The sequence below is a fragment of the Oryctolagus cuniculus genome, chromosome 17 (assembly GCF_964237555.1).
Source record: "Oryctolagus cuniculus chromosome 17, mOryCun1.1, whole genome shotgun sequence".
Lineage (NCBI taxonomy): Eukaryota > Metazoa > Chordata > Mammalia > Lagomorpha > Leporidae > Oryctolagus > Oryctolagus cuniculus.
The window spans coordinates 15042886-15059269 of NC_091448.1; the positions used below are offsets into that span (position 1 = coordinate 15042886).

General features: G+C 45.1%; 1 protein-coding gene across 4 annotated transcripts in view; it reads right to left on the bottom strand.

The window, feature by feature from the left end:
• Positions 1–16384, bottom strand: part of MAP3K3 (mitogen-activated protein kinase kinase kinase 3) — a 79391-nt gene that overhangs the window by 29690 nt on the left and 33317 nt on the right. For all 4 annotated transcript variants that reach the window (XM_008271693.4, XM_008271692.4, XM_008271691.4 and 1 more), the window contains one exon: positions 9381–9494. In XM_008271693.4, the coding sequence (XP_008269915.2) occupies positions 9381–9494 (114 nt within the window). The remainder of the gene's footprint in view (positions 1–9380; positions 9495–16384) is intronic.

Here is a 16384-nt window from a genome sequence, read left to right on the forward strand (position 1 = left end):
ACCTCTTTCTCTGTCTCTACCTCTCTCTGTAACTCTGTCTTTCAAATAAATAAAATAAATCTTTAAACAACAACAACAACAAAAAACCAGGTACTCCAATATGGGATGCCAGTGCTGTAAGTGGCAACTTAACCTGCTAAGCCACAATGCTGGCCCCTCTTATTTCCTTTTTGTTCTAAGATAACAGGTTCATCCACAAGAGATTTAATGAATAAATCTGTTTTTATTATCCATACGCTTAAATGCTTTGATATTTTATATATGTACATATATATATATATATGAAATGTATGTATTTAAAGTCTTTCCTGACTAAAGAGTTTCAAGCTTTTTATGCTACTCACATATATAACTGACCCTGAGCTCTTGAAAATTTTGTCTTCTGGACCTTTCTTAGCTCAGTTATCTTCTAAGTTGTAAGGAACAGAACAATAGAAAATCTCACAAATCTTTCCCATGGAAAACATTGTACTTTTTAATTTTTTAAAAATATCATCTGTATTATACTTATTTATTGGTTGGTTTAACCAACCAACCCAAACTTAATGACATTAAACAATGATTTCATTCTGCTAACAGAATCTATGGGACAAGAATTGAGATACAACACTACAAGAAAGGCTTCTTTGCTCCACAGTGCCTGGGACTTCATTTGGGATGATTCAAAAGGCCAGCACTTGCTCAAGATGCTGGAGGCAAGAAACATCTGGAGGTTCCTTCATCACATATCTGACAGTTGTGCTGGGATAGCACAAAGGCTGGAGTTAGGTGGGACTACTATCAGACATGTACATATGGTATTTCTATGTGCCCTGAGCTTCTTTTTTTAAATTTTTATTTAAGGTATACAAATTTCATGCATATCCTACGTACAGATTCAGGAACATAGTGATACTTCCCACCCTACCTTCCCTCCTATCCTTCTTCCTCCTCCCTCTCCTATTCCCATTCTTAATTTTTTTTTTTTTTTTTTTTTTTTTTTTTTTTTTTGACAGGCAGAGTGGACAGTGAGAGAGAGAGACAGAGAGAAAGGTCTTCCTTTGCCGTTGGTTCACCCTCCAATGGCCGCCGCGGCCGGCGCACCGCGCTGATCCGATGGCAGGAGCCAGGAGCCAGGTGCTTTTCCTGGTCTCCCATGGGGTGCAGGGCCCAAGCACCTGGGCCATCCTCCACTGCACTCCCGGGCCACAGCAGAGGGCTGGCCTGGAAGAGGGGCAACTGGGACAGAATCCGGCGCCCCGACCGGGACTAGAACCCGGTGTGCCGGCGCCGCTAGGCGGAGGATTAGCCTAGTGAGCCGCGGCGCCGGCCCCATTCTTAATTTTTACAAAGATCTATTTTCAGTTAACTTTATGCTCATAAGATTAACCCTACAGTAAGTAAAGAGTTCAACAAATAGTATGAAGAAAAAACACTGTTCCTCAACAGCAGAGACAAGGACTATAAGCAATCACTGAATCTCAAAATGTCAATTTTACTCCTATAGATCACCTTTCAGGTATTCTATTAGTGTACCTTTTTATTCTACTTTTTTTTTTTAAAGATTTTATTTATTTATTTGAGAGAGAGAATTATAGACAGAAAGAGGGAGAGACAGAGAGGAAGGTTTTCCATCCACTGGTTTACTCCCCAAATGGCCAATCCAAAGGCAGGAGCCAAGAGCTTCCTCTGAGTCTCCCACATGGGCACAAGGTCCCAAGCACGTGGGCCATCCTCCACTGCTTTCCTAGGCCAACAGCAGAGAGCTGGGTTTGAAGAGGAACAGCCGGGACATGAACTGGCACCCATGTGGGATGCTGGCACCTCAGGCAGAAGCTTAGCCACAGCACCAGCCACCTTCGATTCTACTTCTAATGATATTCAATTGTAGAGGAACATAGGTAAGATTTTCCAGGACTTTACTAGTTCTAAGACCCTCTTCCTGGGTGGCAACTGATGATACTGGACTATAGATGAGAACATCAGGATTTAATACCAGTTCTGTCATTATTTACTGTCTTAACTCGGCATGCAACTCTAAGTCTTTCCTGAGGTGTAGACTGCTAGTTGCAGGAGCCTACCCAGGATCCCTCAAAGTTGTAAAAATTGAAAAAGAGATGAAAGCATGTTTTACATGTAAGGTGTTATTATTTTTATTTACTTTTAAATTTTTATTAATTTATTTGCGAGAAAGACACAGAGGGAGAGAGAGCTCCTGACCACTGGTTCACTCTCCAAATGCCCACAATGGCTGGGGCTGGGCCTGGTCAAAGTTAAGGTCTGGGAATTCAATCCGGGTCTCCCACATGGGTGGCAGAAAATCGATTACTTGAGCCATTGTCATTGCCTCCCAGGGTCTGCATGGGCAGGAAACAAGTTAGGAGTAAGAGCCAAATAGTGAACCCAGGTAATCCAATATGTGACATGGGCATCTTAACTGCTAAGCCAAATGCCTACCCCTGGTGTTATTACCATTTTTTTTAAATTGTAGTCTTTTTTTTAAAAAAATATTTATTTGAAAGGCAGAGTTACAGGAAAAGGAGGAGGAGGAGAGAGATCTTCCATCTGCTATCTTACTCCCCAAAGGGCCACAATGGCCAGGTCTGGGCCAGGCTGAAGCCAAAAGCCCAGAGGCTCTTCTGGATATCCCATATGGATGCAGGGGTCCAAGCACTTGGGCCATCTTCTGCTGCCTCAGGAGCACTATCAGAGAGCTGGATTGGAAATGGAGCAGCCAGGTCTCAAACTGGGGCCTATATGGGATGCCAGTGTTGTAGGCAGAGGCCCAATCCATTATGCCACAATGCCGGCCCCTGGTGTTATTACGTTTAAGTAGGAATTAGATAAAAGCTATTCTGGCCAATCAGTTTTGTTTTATTTTCCTGTACCTGTCCTATTATTTCAGGAAGACTGAAAAGAATCGTCGGGGCTGAAGCTGTGGCATAATGGGTAGAGCTGCCACCTGCAGTGTCGGCATCCCACGTGGACACTGGTTCAAGATTCGGCTGCTCCACTTCCAATCCAGCTCTCTGCTATGGCCTTGGAAAGCAGTAGAAGATGGCCCAAGTCCTTGGACCCCTGCACCCGCATGGGAGACCTGGAAGAAGCTCCTGGCTTCAGATCAGCATGGCTCCGGCCCGTTGTGGCCATCTGGGGAGCGAACCAGCAGATGGAAGACACCTCTCTCTCTCTCTCTCTGCCTCTCCTCTCTCTGTGTAGCTCTTTCAAATAAATAAATAAACCTTTAAAAAAGAAAAGAAAAGAAAAGAATTGTCCTGTAGAGTATCCTTGATAGCTGGCAAGATAGTGCCAAATTTATTGTTGGGAAACCTGGGAAGCGGGCAACATCTGGATGAGACTAGAAGTTTATTTTTGTCAGAAAGAATCTGAGGTAACACAGTACAGTGGCTGCATGTTTAATTTTCATCATATTCAAATACAAGTGACCAAAGAATGTTACACTTGAGACTACGATAATAGAACACTGGGACTAGAAAGTCTTAAGAAGGTTAGGAAAAGAATGACAAATTTAGAGTTAGTTGCAAATGTGTTTAGTGAAGAAGTCCTTAATGGGCATAAGCTAAATATTGATGGTCCAAGGCAGAATTACTAAAGATGATGACATACCTTAAAATGCAACAGACACCAAGGGTAGAGACTCTTTAGATAAGGAAGCAGTTCTGTGATTATCAAGGTCCAGGGGATTTTAGGTAAAAATACTGAGGCCTAAACATGGCCTCAGCCAGGGAGGGGCATGACTTTATAACTTGGCTGAGGGAGTAAGAAAGAAGGAAGATTGGAAGTTGTCACAGAGGATCAGAAGAAAAGGAATCCAAACAGAAGAAAGCGCACATTTCTTTCTTTCTTTTTCTTTTTCACAGGCAGAGTGGACAGTGAGAGAGAGAGACAGAGAGAAAGGTCTTCCTTTTGCTGTTGGTTCACCCTCCAATGGCCGCCGCGGCCGGTGCACCGCGCTGATCCGATGGCAGGAGCCAGGAGCCAGGTGCTTTTCCTGGTCTCCCATGGGGTGCAGGGCCCAAGCACCTGGGCCATCCTCCACTGCACTCCCTGGCCACAGCAGAGAGCTGGCCTGGAAGAGGGGCAACCGGGACAGAATCCGGCGCCCCAACCGGGACTAGAACCCGGTGTGCCGGTGCCACATGCGGAGGATTAGTCTAGTGAGCCGCGGCGCTGGCCAAAAGCGCACATTTCTAATAGGGATAAGAAGAGAAGTAAAGGAATAGGTGGTAACAAAAGGGGCAATTGCTAAAAAACTGAGGAAATGGCAGTTTTCAGCACAAGGAGATGAAGACTAGGCAAGATGGTATCCTGGAGCAGTGTTCTTCAAGTGTGATCTCTGGGCTGGTCTCAGTCCACAAATTGGTGTACTAGTCTTCATACAGAAATGGAGAATACCTTTACAGTAATCTGGCAGAATGACTTTACTTATTGAATCTAACACTAAAAACTGGGGTTCAATTTCTGTACTTAAAAACACTGATCCCTGGCCGGCGCCGCGGCTCACTAGGCTAATCCTCCGCCTAGCGGCGCCGGCACACCAGGTTCTAGTTCCGGTCGGGGCGCCGGATTCTGTCCCGGTTGCCCCTCTTCCAGGCCAGCTCTCTGCTGTGGCCAGGGAGTGCAGTGGAGGATGGCCCAGGTGCTTGGGCCCTGCACCCCATGGGAGACCAGGAAAAGCACCTGGCTCCTGGCTCCTGCCATCGGATTAGCACGGTGCGCCGGCCGTGGCGCGCTGGCCGCGGCGGCCATTGGAGGGTGAACCAACGGCAAAGGAAGACCTTTCTCTCTGTCTCTTTCTCTCTCTCACTGTCCACTCTGCCTGTCAAAAAACAAACAAACAAACAAAAAAAAACAAAACACTGATCCCTGATAGATTAAAGAACAAAACTGGTATTTCACCATAGAGAGCTAGAAAAGCACTGTTCTAAAGGTGAGCATCCTCAGCATATAACAATTTTGGATCATGATTCTTCCATTTACTAAGGAAACAAAAGTCTATCTGAGGAACTTCCTGAGGGAAGATTTCACTACCATCATCAACACTGTTAGTCTTTTTTTTTTTTTAAGATTTATTTATTTTTTATTTTAAAGTCAGAGTTACACAGAGAGAAGGAAAGGCAGAGAGAGAGAGAGAGAGAGAGAGAGAGAGAGAGAGAGAGAGAGAGAAAGAGAGGTCTTCCATGCGCTGGTTCACTCCCCAATTGGCCGCAACAGCCAGAGCTGTGCCGATCCGAAGCCAGGAGTCAGGAGCCAGGAGCCAGGAGCTTCTTCTGGGTCTCCCATGCGGGTGTAGGGGCCCAAGGACTTGGGCCATCTTGTACTGCTTTCCTGGGCCATAGCAGAAAGCTGGATTGGAAGTGGAGCAGCCGGGACTTGAACCAGTGTCCATACGGGATGCCAGTACAGCAGGCAGCGGCCTTATCCACTATGCCACAGTGCCAGCCCCAACATTCTTAAATGTAAATCTTTTTTTTTTTTTAAGATTTATTTTATTTATTTGAGATACAGAGTTACGAGAGAGGCAGAGATAGAGACAGAGAGAGGTCTTCCATCTGCTGGTTCATTCCCCAAATAGCCGAAGCTGAGCTGATCCAAAGCCAGGAACTTTTTCCAGGTCTCTCACATGGGTGCAGGGGCTCAAGCGCTTGGGCCATCCTCCACTGCTTTCCCAGGTGCATCAGCAGGGAGCTGAATCTGAAGTGGAGCAGCTAGGATTTGAACCCGTGTCCACATGGGATGAAGATGCTGCAGGCCAGGGTTTTAACTCACTGTGCCACAGTGTTGGCCCAATCTTTCTTTTTTCTAATTTTTTTTTGAACATTATCTTACAAGTTTCTATCAATTTTAAAACATATTTTCTTTTTTTAAAGATTTATTTACTTATTTGAAAGTCAGAGTTACACAGAGAGAAGGAGAGGCAGAGAGAGACAGACAGAGAGATCTTCCATCTGCTGGTTTACTCCCCAATTGGCCATAACAGCTGGAGCTGTGCTGATCTGAAGTCAGGATCCAGGAGCTTCTTCTCTGTCTTCCATGAGGGTAACAAGGGCCCAACGACTTGGGCCATCTTGTACTGCTTTCCCAGGCCGTAGCAGAGAGCTGCATGGGAAGTGGAGCAGCCAGGACTCAAATGGCGTACATATGGGATGCTGGCACTGCAGAAAGTGGCTTTACTCACTACGCCACAGTGCTGGGCCCCCTAATATTTCTTTTTTTAAAGATTTATTTATGGGGCTAGTGCTGTGGCATAGAAGTTTAAGGCTTTAGTCCAGTGCTAGCATCCCATATGGGCGCTGGTTCAAGTTCTGGCTGCTCCACTTGCAATCTAGTTCCCCACTAATGAGCATGGGAAAGCAACAGAGGATAGCCTAAGTCCCTGAGCTCCTGCACCCACATGGGAGACCGGAAGAAGCTCTTGGCTCCTGGCTTTGGCCTGGCCCAGCCCCAGCCATTATGGCCACTTAGGGAGCGAACCAGAGGATGGACGATCTCTCTCTATCTCTGACTTTCAAATAAATACATAAATCTTTTTAAAATCTTCTTTTAAGAGTTAGACATAAACATGCCTGAACATTTTATTTATCTGAAAGGCAGAGTTGCAGCATGTTTCCTGCCAGTACATCCCCTTAGTGGATGGGAAAGCTGTTATAAAGAACCAGCTGTCTACAAATTCTTATCAGGAGAATGTAGGGATCACAATCACAGTAAGGGGTGCTAGCTCCTAGTCATGCAATTATATCAGTTAGCCAAACTGCAATTTCAGTCTCTATAAGGAAGGGGTTTGCTGAAAATGAGCCTGCCAGACTCTTGCTAACAATTCAAAAGGCATTCACTGTTTTGTTAAGTGAATGGTTGAGAAAGGGTTCTAAAACAATGATGCAGCTCTTGCTCCTGGGGACTTTATAAACTTTGAGAGTAATACAAACATGTAACAACTAGAAGGCAATTACTAAACAACCTATAAATTAGTGTACAAACTACACCCAATGACTAAAGGAATAAGGAGTAATCAAAATGGCCCCAGTCAAAAATGATAATCAAATTGTGGCAGGAAAATCAAAGTGGATACTAAAAAAAAAAAGTGCTAGCCATGGACGGACAAAGACAAAGAAGGAAAACCTGTAGGGCTACAAAGTGGGGGATTATGCTGAAAAATGTGGAAAGATGAGACTGGGGAGTTGAAACATGGAGTTGTCAGTGGTGAATCCAGGCTAAATTTAGGTTTTACCTGACAGGCAACAAGGAAGGATTTAGGCAGCAGGTGAATAACTTGAACACAGAAATGGAAATAAGGCCTATATTTTACTTCAGAATACTCCAAAAACATATCCAGGAAAAAAAAAGGTAGATATATTTGAGACTGAGAAAAACACTCTCATGAACAGGGACACTTTTATAACATTACAAAATCCCTTCTTTATTCTTAACTGAATTCTCTTTTGCCTACCTCTCATCAATAGAACAGGCCAGTCCCATAAGTCTCTTTAGAAAATAATGGTCAGTTTAGGTACCGTTGTACCTAAACTCTGTCCAGGTATGGTATGTCCACAGTCTTCATGCAGCATGTCAGCTATCCACAGTTGCTTGTCTCCAAGTGTAATGGAAGGAAAGAGTGCCAAGAAGCCTTCAGGAAAATGCTCCTGAAGAAACTGGTGCAGGATTCAGCGGTCAGAAGACAGACCCAGATTGTCAGGAGGCTCATGAAGTGCAGGCCTTGAGGACCTCTCCAGAAAAGAAACTACATAAGGAATAATTCCTCACTATGAATAGTCCCCTAGATTGTATCTATTTGGTGAAGTGGCAGCTGGTAAGTTATGAGAGCCCTCTAGCCCATGGCTTTTTGTTCCATTGAACACAAAAAAACGTTTATTTCCTACATGTGCCCCAGGGGAAAGGCAAATATGCTCAGAAGCTGTGGGGCTGGGTTTACAAAGCATGACAATCTTGGGGTGGAAATTATGGTGCAGTGGGTTAAGTCACCACTTGGGATGCCTGATCCCACAGCAGTGTGCCAGCTCGAATCCCTGCTCCTCTGCCTCTGATTCAGCTTCCTGCGAAAGCACCTGGGAAGGCAGCAAGTAATGGCCCAAGCACTTAGGTTCTTGCCATCCATGTGGGAAACCCAGATTGAGTTCCCAACTCCTGGCCCAGCCCCAGCTACTGAAGGGGCATCTGGAGAATGAACCAGAGGATAGAAGATCTCTCTCTCTTTCCTCTGTCATCTGTTTCCCCCTCTGTCTGTCATTCTACCTCTCAAATAAATAAATGAATAAATATTTTTTAAAAAAACAAAGACAAGAGGGGCCAGCGCCATGGCACAGTGGGTTAAAGCCTGGCCTGAAGTGCTGGTATCCCATATGGACACTGGTTCTAGTCCCATCTGCTCCTCTTCTGATCTAGCTCTCTGCTATGGCCTGGGAAAGCAGTAGAAGACGGCCCAAGTCCTTGGACCCCTGTACCCACATGGGAGACCCGGAGGAAGCTCCTGGCTCCTGGATCCAGATCAGCACAGCTCCTGCTGTTGCGGCCATCTGGGGAGTGAACCAGTGGATGGAAGACCTCTCTTTCTGTCTCTACCTCTCTGTGTAACGCTTTCAAATAAATGAAATAAATCTTTAAAACAAAACAAAACAAAACAAAACAGGGCCGGTGCAGCGGCTCACTAGGCTAATCTTCCACCTGCGGTGCCGGCACCCTGGGTTCTAGTCCCAGTCGGGGTGCCATATTCTGTTCCGTTTGCTCCTCTTCCATTCCAGCTCTCTGCTGTGGCCCGGGAAGGCAGTGGAGGATGGCCCAGGTGCTTGGGCCCTGCACCCCATGGGAGACCAGGAGGAAGCACCTGGCTCCTGGCTTCAGATTGGCGCTGAGCACTGGCCGTAGCAGCCATTTTGGGGGGTGAACCAATGGAAGGAAGACCTTTCTCTCTCTTTCACTGTCTAACTCTGCCTGTCAAAACAACAACAACAACAACAACAACAACAACAACAACAAAACCCCACAAGATAGTTTTGCATCCTTGACAGCCTTTGCTAAGCAGCATCCTTTAATTAAATCTAATCTCTAATTAAATCTCTCTTGGTGGGGTCAAAATCACATAAATACTTGTATGGGAGAAAAGTATCTTCTCTTTCATTGTAAATGTTTTCCTTCCTCCAACACTATAAGGTAAATATCTTTTAATTGCAACTTTAACAGTGACAATTTGGCTTCTCAATGAAACCAAATACAGAAGGTTTGTTGTTCGCCAACTCAATGGCTGGACTGTGCCTTATGCCCTTACTTTAGCAGTGGCTGAAAAATTCTGTCTAGGATGCAAGGCGAGTTCCTGAAGGAAATCAAGCTTTGCCTTCAGCTGTTGGGTCGTGACAGGGGCTACTTACATGGTTTCTGTCCTGGGACAGCAACAATATCCTAAGGCTTTTCATGCTTGAGCTTCTATCCAAAATGTCAATTGCTTTATCAAGATCATCTTGGTTTTTCAGCAGGATGGAAAGCTGGACACAGAGAAAGGAAATATAAAATACAGGTTTATCTCAATGCTTCAGTTTGCAAGAATAAGCAAAATAAACACAAAATAAAAACAAGTTTGGAGAAAAACAGTCTATTACTTTTCAGCCTTCTGTCTAAGATCAAGTGTAAAAAAAAAATTCATTGGATATCATGGGATCTTAAAAGATCTAATTGAGGGGGCTGGCACTGTGGCGCAGTGGGTTAACACCCTGGCCTGAAGCACTGGCATCCCATATGGGTGCTGGTTCGAGACCCGGTTGTTCCACTTCCAATGCGGCTCTGCTGTGGCCTGGGAAAGCAGTACAAGACGGCCCAAGTGCTTGGGTCCCTGCACCCACATGGGAGACCCGGAGGAAGCTCCTGGCTCCTGGCATCGGATCGGCACAGCTCCAGCCATTGCAGCCAATTGGGGAGTGAACCATCATCGGATGGAAGACCTCTCTCTGTGTAACTGTGACTTTCAAATAAATAAATAAATCTTTAAAAAAAAGATCTAATAGAAACCTTAGGGATTTTTTTCTCTAAGTGTACAATTCAATAATTTTAGTAGCTTTACAGAGTTGTGCAATATCATTGTAACATAATTTTAAAATATCACTCTAAAAAAATCCCTGGTGTTCAGTTATAGTCACTTCCTCTTCTCACCTCCAGTCCCAGGCAACCACTAATCTACTTTCTGTATCTGCAGATTTGCCTTTTCTAGATATTTCATAAAAATGAGATTATACAATACATATTCAGTTCAACTCAAAGATTCAGTCTTTTGCATCTAGCTCTTTTCACTTAGGTTAATGTTTTTTAGATCATCCATGCTGTAGCACAACACAATACTTTGTTTTCAGATCTCTTCTGAAAAGAGCTTCCTCTCTAAAAATACCTTTTACTCAATTCCCAGTTACAGTCCCCATATTTCTTCTCAAAGTAAGCCATAGATCATGTCCTACCCTATTTCTAATTGTAATGACATTAATAGAATTAGAAAAGGTATGGGAGCAAGGTGGGGGATAGGCAGAGGGTAAAAACTGTTACTCAAGTAAGAACACAAATTTAGACCACATAGCAGAGTTTAATGTATTTTTTTTTAAATATTTACTTATTTATTTGAAACTTGGGGGACTGGCACTGTGGTGTAGTAGGTTAAGCCTCCGCCTGTGGCGCCAGAATCCCATATGGGTGCCAGTTCAAGTCCCAGCTACCTGCTAATGGCCTAGGAAAGCAGCAAAAGATGGCCCAAGTTCTTGGGCCCCTGCACCCATGTGGGAGACTGAAAAGTTCCTGGCTCCTGGCTTTGGCCTGGCCCAGCTCTGGCCATTGCAGCCATTTGGGGAGTGAATCAGCAGAAGGAAGATTCTCTCTCTGTCTATAACTCTGCCTCTTAAATAAATAAAATAAATCTTTTTAAAACATAAAAAAGAAAGTTGGAGAGCAAGAGCGAGAGAGAAAGACAATGGCCAGGGCTGACAAAAAGCAGGAGCTGGGAGCTTCCTCTGGTTCTTCCAAATAGGTGGCAGGGTTGCAAGCACTTGGGCCATCTTCCACTACCTTTCTCAGGCCATTAGCAGGGAGATGGATTGGAAATGGGGCAGCTGGGACTCTATCCAGTGCCCATATGAGATGTTGGCATCAGTCAGTGGCCCTACCTGCTACGCCCTAACTCTGGCCCCCAGAGTTTAATACCTTAATGTTTAAAGGCAAAGTCTGTGACTAGAATATGAAAACTATCTCCTTTGTTTTCATTCCACTGAAGTATTAGGAGAAATTTCTTGAGTACACATAGTGTAACACTGTTAAGAGCAGAAAACAGAGTGGGCCTTTAGTCTAGCAATTAAGATGCCAGCATCCCATATCAGACTATCATGGTTCAATATCCAGCTTTGGCTCCTGACTCTAGCTTCTTGCTAATGCAGATCTTAGGAGGCAACAGTGATGGTTCAAGTAATTGGGGTCCTGCTACCCGCAGGGAAGACAAGAATTGAGTTTCCCTGCTGACCTGCTTCAGGCTAGTACAGTTCCAGCTGTTGCAGCATTTGGGGAGGGAATAGGAGCACTTTGTCTCTCACTATCTCTCTCACCTCTCAAATAATACATTAATTTGTTAATTTTAGTCTATTTCTTTAAAATATTTATTTATTTATTTATTTAGTTGAAAGGCAGAGTTACAGAGAGGCAGAGACAGAGAGAGAAAGAGAAAGGGGTCTTCAATCTGCTGGTTCACTCCCCAAATGGCTACAACGGCTGGAGCTGGGCCAATCTGAAGCCAGGAGCCAGGAGCCAGGAGCTTCTTCTGGGTCTCCCATGTTGGTGCAGGTGTCCAAGGTCTTGGGCCATTGTGTACTGCTTTCCCAGGCTTTAGCGAGAGCTGGGTTGGAAGTGGAGCAGCTGAGATTCAAACCAGCACCCATTTAGCCACTATGGCAACTTTACCCACTATGCCACAGCGTCGGCCCCTTAGTCTATTTTTTAAAAAGCAGATAATATCATGAGTATTCAGTATTAAAAGATATAAAATGGGGGCAGGTGATCTGCAACAAGTTATGCTGCCACTTGGGATGCCCACATTCCATACCAGAGTGCTGGTGTGAGTCTGCCTATTCTACTTCCAATCCAGCTTCCTGCTAATATGTCAGGGAGATGGCCGGCGCCGCGGCTCACTAGGCTAATCCTCCGCCTAGCGGCGCCGGCACACCAGGTTCTAGTCCCGGTCGGGGCGCTGGATTCTGTCCCGGTTGCCCCTCTTCCAGGCCAGCTCTCTGCTGTGGCCAGGGAGTGCAGTGGAGGATGGCCCAGGTGCTTGGGCCCTGCACCCCATGGGAGACCAGGAAAAGCACCTGGCTCCTGGCTCCTGCCATCGGATCAGCGCGGTGCACCGGCCGCGGCGGCCATTGGAGGGTGAACCAACAGCAAAGGAAGACCTTTCTCTCTGTCTCTCTCTCTCACTGTCCACTCTGCCTGTCAAAAAAAATTAAAAAAAATTAAAAAAAAATATGTCAGGGAGAAAGCAGATGATGGCACAAGTGCTTTGGCCCCTGACACTCACATGGAAGACCCAGATGGAGTTCCAGACTCCTGGCTTTGATAAGGCTCAGTCCTGGCTGTTGTGGTCATTGGGGAGTGAGCCAGCAGTAAAAGATCTCTCTCTTGAGCGCTTACTCTGTATGTATGTGGCACTCTACCTTTCAAGTAGATAAAATAAATAAACATAGGGCCGGCTCTGTAGCATAGTGGGTAAACTGCTGCCTGTGGTGCCGGCATCCCATATGGGCGCCGGTTCTAGTCCCAGCTGCTCCACTTCCGATCCAGCTCTCTGCTGTGCCCTGAGAAAGCAGGGAAGATGGCTCAAGTCCTTGGACCCCTGCACCCACGTGGGAGACCCAGAAGAAGCTCCTGGTTCCTGGCTTCGGATTGGCACAGCTTTGCCCGTTGCGGCCATCTGGGGAATGAACCAGTGGATGGGAGACCTCTCTCTCTCTCTCTGTGTAACTCTGACTTTCAAGTAAATAAATAAATCTTTAAAATAAATAAACAAACAAACATAAATGTATTCTTTGCCTAGGACCTACCAAATATCAGATCTTATATAAGTGTAGCAAACACAAAATTATGCAAAAGTTCAGTTCCCACTTTATAATACAAGGAGATAAGAACTCTAAATTCTAAGTTGGTAAAAGATAAATAGTAATAACAGTATTTAAAATAAAATATCAGGGGCCAGCACTGTGGTGCAGCAGGTTAAATCCCCGGCCTGCAGTATCGGCATCCCATATGGATGCCGGTTCAAGCCCCAGCTATGTGCTTGGGAAAGCAGAAGCACCCAGGCCATAGCAGAGAGCTGAATTGGAAGTGGAGCAGCTGGGGCTTGAACTGGCGCCCATACAGGATGCTGGCACCACAAGCAGTGGCTTCACCAGCTACGCCACAGCGTCAGTCCCAATAATCCAATTTTTCAAACAAGCCAAATATTTGAATAGACATTTGTCCAAAGAAGATAGACAAATGGCCAATAAGCACATGAAAAGACATTCCACATTATTAATCATTAAGGGGATACAAATCAAAACCACAATATGACATACCACTTACTAAGCTGGCTATTAAAAAAAAAAAAAAGCAAAGAAAAAAGGGCCGGCGCTGTGGCTTAGTGGGTAAAACTACCACCTGCAGTGCTGGCATCCCATATGGGTGCCAATTCAAGTCCTGGCTGCTCCACTTCTGATCCAGCTCTCCCCTATGGCCTGGGAAAGCAGTACAAGATAGCCCAAGTCCCTGGGGCCCTGTACCCACATGGGAAGATCCGGAAGAAGCTCCTGGCTCCAGACTGGCACAGCTCCAGCCGTTATGGCCAACTGGGAAGTGAACCATTGGATAGAAGACCTCTCTCTCTCTGCCTCTCCTTCTATCTCTGTGTAGCTCTGACTTTCAAATAAATAAATCTTTAAAAAAGAAAAAGAAAATAACAAGTATTGACAAGGGTGGCAGAGAAAGTGCTACACTCATACATCGCTAGTAGGAATGTAACATGGTACAGCTGTTTTAGAAAAATTAGATTGTTCCTCAAAAATTTAAAGACTTTATGACCCAGCAGTTCCACTCACAGGTATCTACCTCAGAAAACTAAAAACATATGTTCATATGAAAATTATACAAATGTTCATAGCAGCCTCACTTATAATGGTCAAAAAGCAGAAACAACCCAAGTATCTGTCAACAGATGAATGAATACACAAGATGTGAAAATGTGGAATATCTATATAATGTTTATTATTCAATCATAAAAGTAATGAAGTGCTGATACCTGCTACAACCTGGGTAACCCTTGAAAACATATGCTTAGTGAAAGAAGCCAGACACAAAAGGCTACAAATTGGATGATTCCACTTATATGAAATCCAAAACAGATTAGGCAAATCCAAAGAGACAGAAAGTAGAGATAGAAAGTAGTTGTTGCCAGGGGCTGGGGAAAGAGGAGAATGAAGAGTGACTACTGATGGGTACGGGGTTTCTTTCTGGGGTGATAAATATGCTCTGGAATTAGATTGAGGTGCTGGTTGCACAACTCTATGACTATGCTAAAAAGCACTGAATCATATACCTTAAGATAGCAAATTTAATGGTAGGGGAATTATATCGCAATAAAGCTATTATTACAAAAATCTTTTTTTAATTTTTTATTTTTTTTGACAGGCAGAGTGGACAGTGAGAGAGAGAGACAGAGAGAAAGGTCTTTCTGATCCGATGGCAGGAGCCAGGAGCCAGGTGCTTTTCCTGGTCTCCCATGGGGTGCAGGGCCCAAGCACTTGGGCCATCCTCCACTGCACTCCCTGGCCACAGCAGAGAGCTGGCCTGGAAGAGGGGCAACCGGGACAGAATCCGGCGCCCCGACCGGGACTAGAACCCGGTGTGCCAGTGCCACCAGGCGGAGGATTAGCCTAGTGAGCCGCGGCGCCGGCCTATTACAAAAAATTAAAACTCAATAGAATTTTCACTTGAGATTCTCAAATCTTGAAAGGGCAGGGTTTAAAGGGCAAAGAAAAGAAAGGAATAGAATTTTATTTATTTAATTTGAGAGGCAGAGTGAGAAAGAAAAAGAGAGAGAGAACTCCCACCCACTGGTTCACTCTCCAGATGCCTACAAGGGCCAGGATCAAGCTGGGATTCGACTGAGATTGGGCCAGGCCAAGAGCCAGGAACTGAATCCAGGTTTCACAGGGATCCAATTACTTGAGTTATCACTGTGGCCACCCAGGGTCTGCATTAGCAAGAATCTGAAGCCAGAAGCAAATGTGGGATGTAGGCAGCTTAACTAGTTGTTTTTTTTTTTTTTTTTTTTTTTTTTTTTTTTTTTAAGAGGCACCAAAGGGCAGATGTGGCACAGGTTAAGCTTCTATTTGGGATGCCTACACTCATATCCCATGTTGGAGTGTCAGTTTGAGTCTTGGCACCTCCACTTCCATGGATTTGACAAACTTACGTTTGGGTTCTCATATTCTGTACTTAAAATGTATGTGTTAGTTTTATACATTTTAAGATATTTGCATCCATATTAACTGTAGAGTAATTTATTTTCCAAATTTGTTATATTTCTTTTCCCTTTTTTTTTTAAATTTTATTTGACAGGCAGAGTTAGACAGAGAGAGAGAAAGGTCTTCCTTCCGTTGGTTCACCCACCAAATGGCCGCCACGGCCGGCTTGCTGCACCAATCCAAAGCCAGGAGCCAGGTGCTTCCTCCTGGTCTCCCATGCGGGTACAGGGGCCCAAGCACCTGGGCCATCCTCCACTGCCTTCCGGGCCACAGCAGAGAGCTGGACTGGAAGAGGAGCAACCGGGACTAGAACCCAGCACCCATATGGGATGCCAGCACCACAGGCAGAGGATTAAGCAAGTGAGCCATGGCACTGGCCCCAAATTTGCTATATTTCCTTTTTTTTTTTTTTTTTTTTTTTTTTTTTTTTGACAGGCAGAGTGGACAGTGAGAGAGAGAGAGACAGAGAGAAAGGTCTTCCTTTTCTGTTGGTTCACCCCCCAGTGGCCGCTGTAGCCAGTGTGCTGTGGCTGGTGCACCGTGCTGATCCGAAGGCAGGAGCCAGGTGCTTCTCCTGGTCTCCCATGCGGGTGCAGGGCCCAAGCACTTGGGCCATCCTCCACTGCACTCCCTGGCCACAGCAGAGAGCTGGACTGGAAGAGGAGCAACCGGGACAGAATCCGGCGCCCCGACCGGGACTAGAACCCCGTGTGCCGGCGCCACAGGCGGAGGATTAGCCTAGTGAGCTGCAGCGCCAGCCTCAAATTTGCTATATTTCTAATATAAATCCAAAAGACTAAAGATCAGATGGCCTTATTTTTGTTATTTGATGGTAGATGTAATTGTAGTTGTAT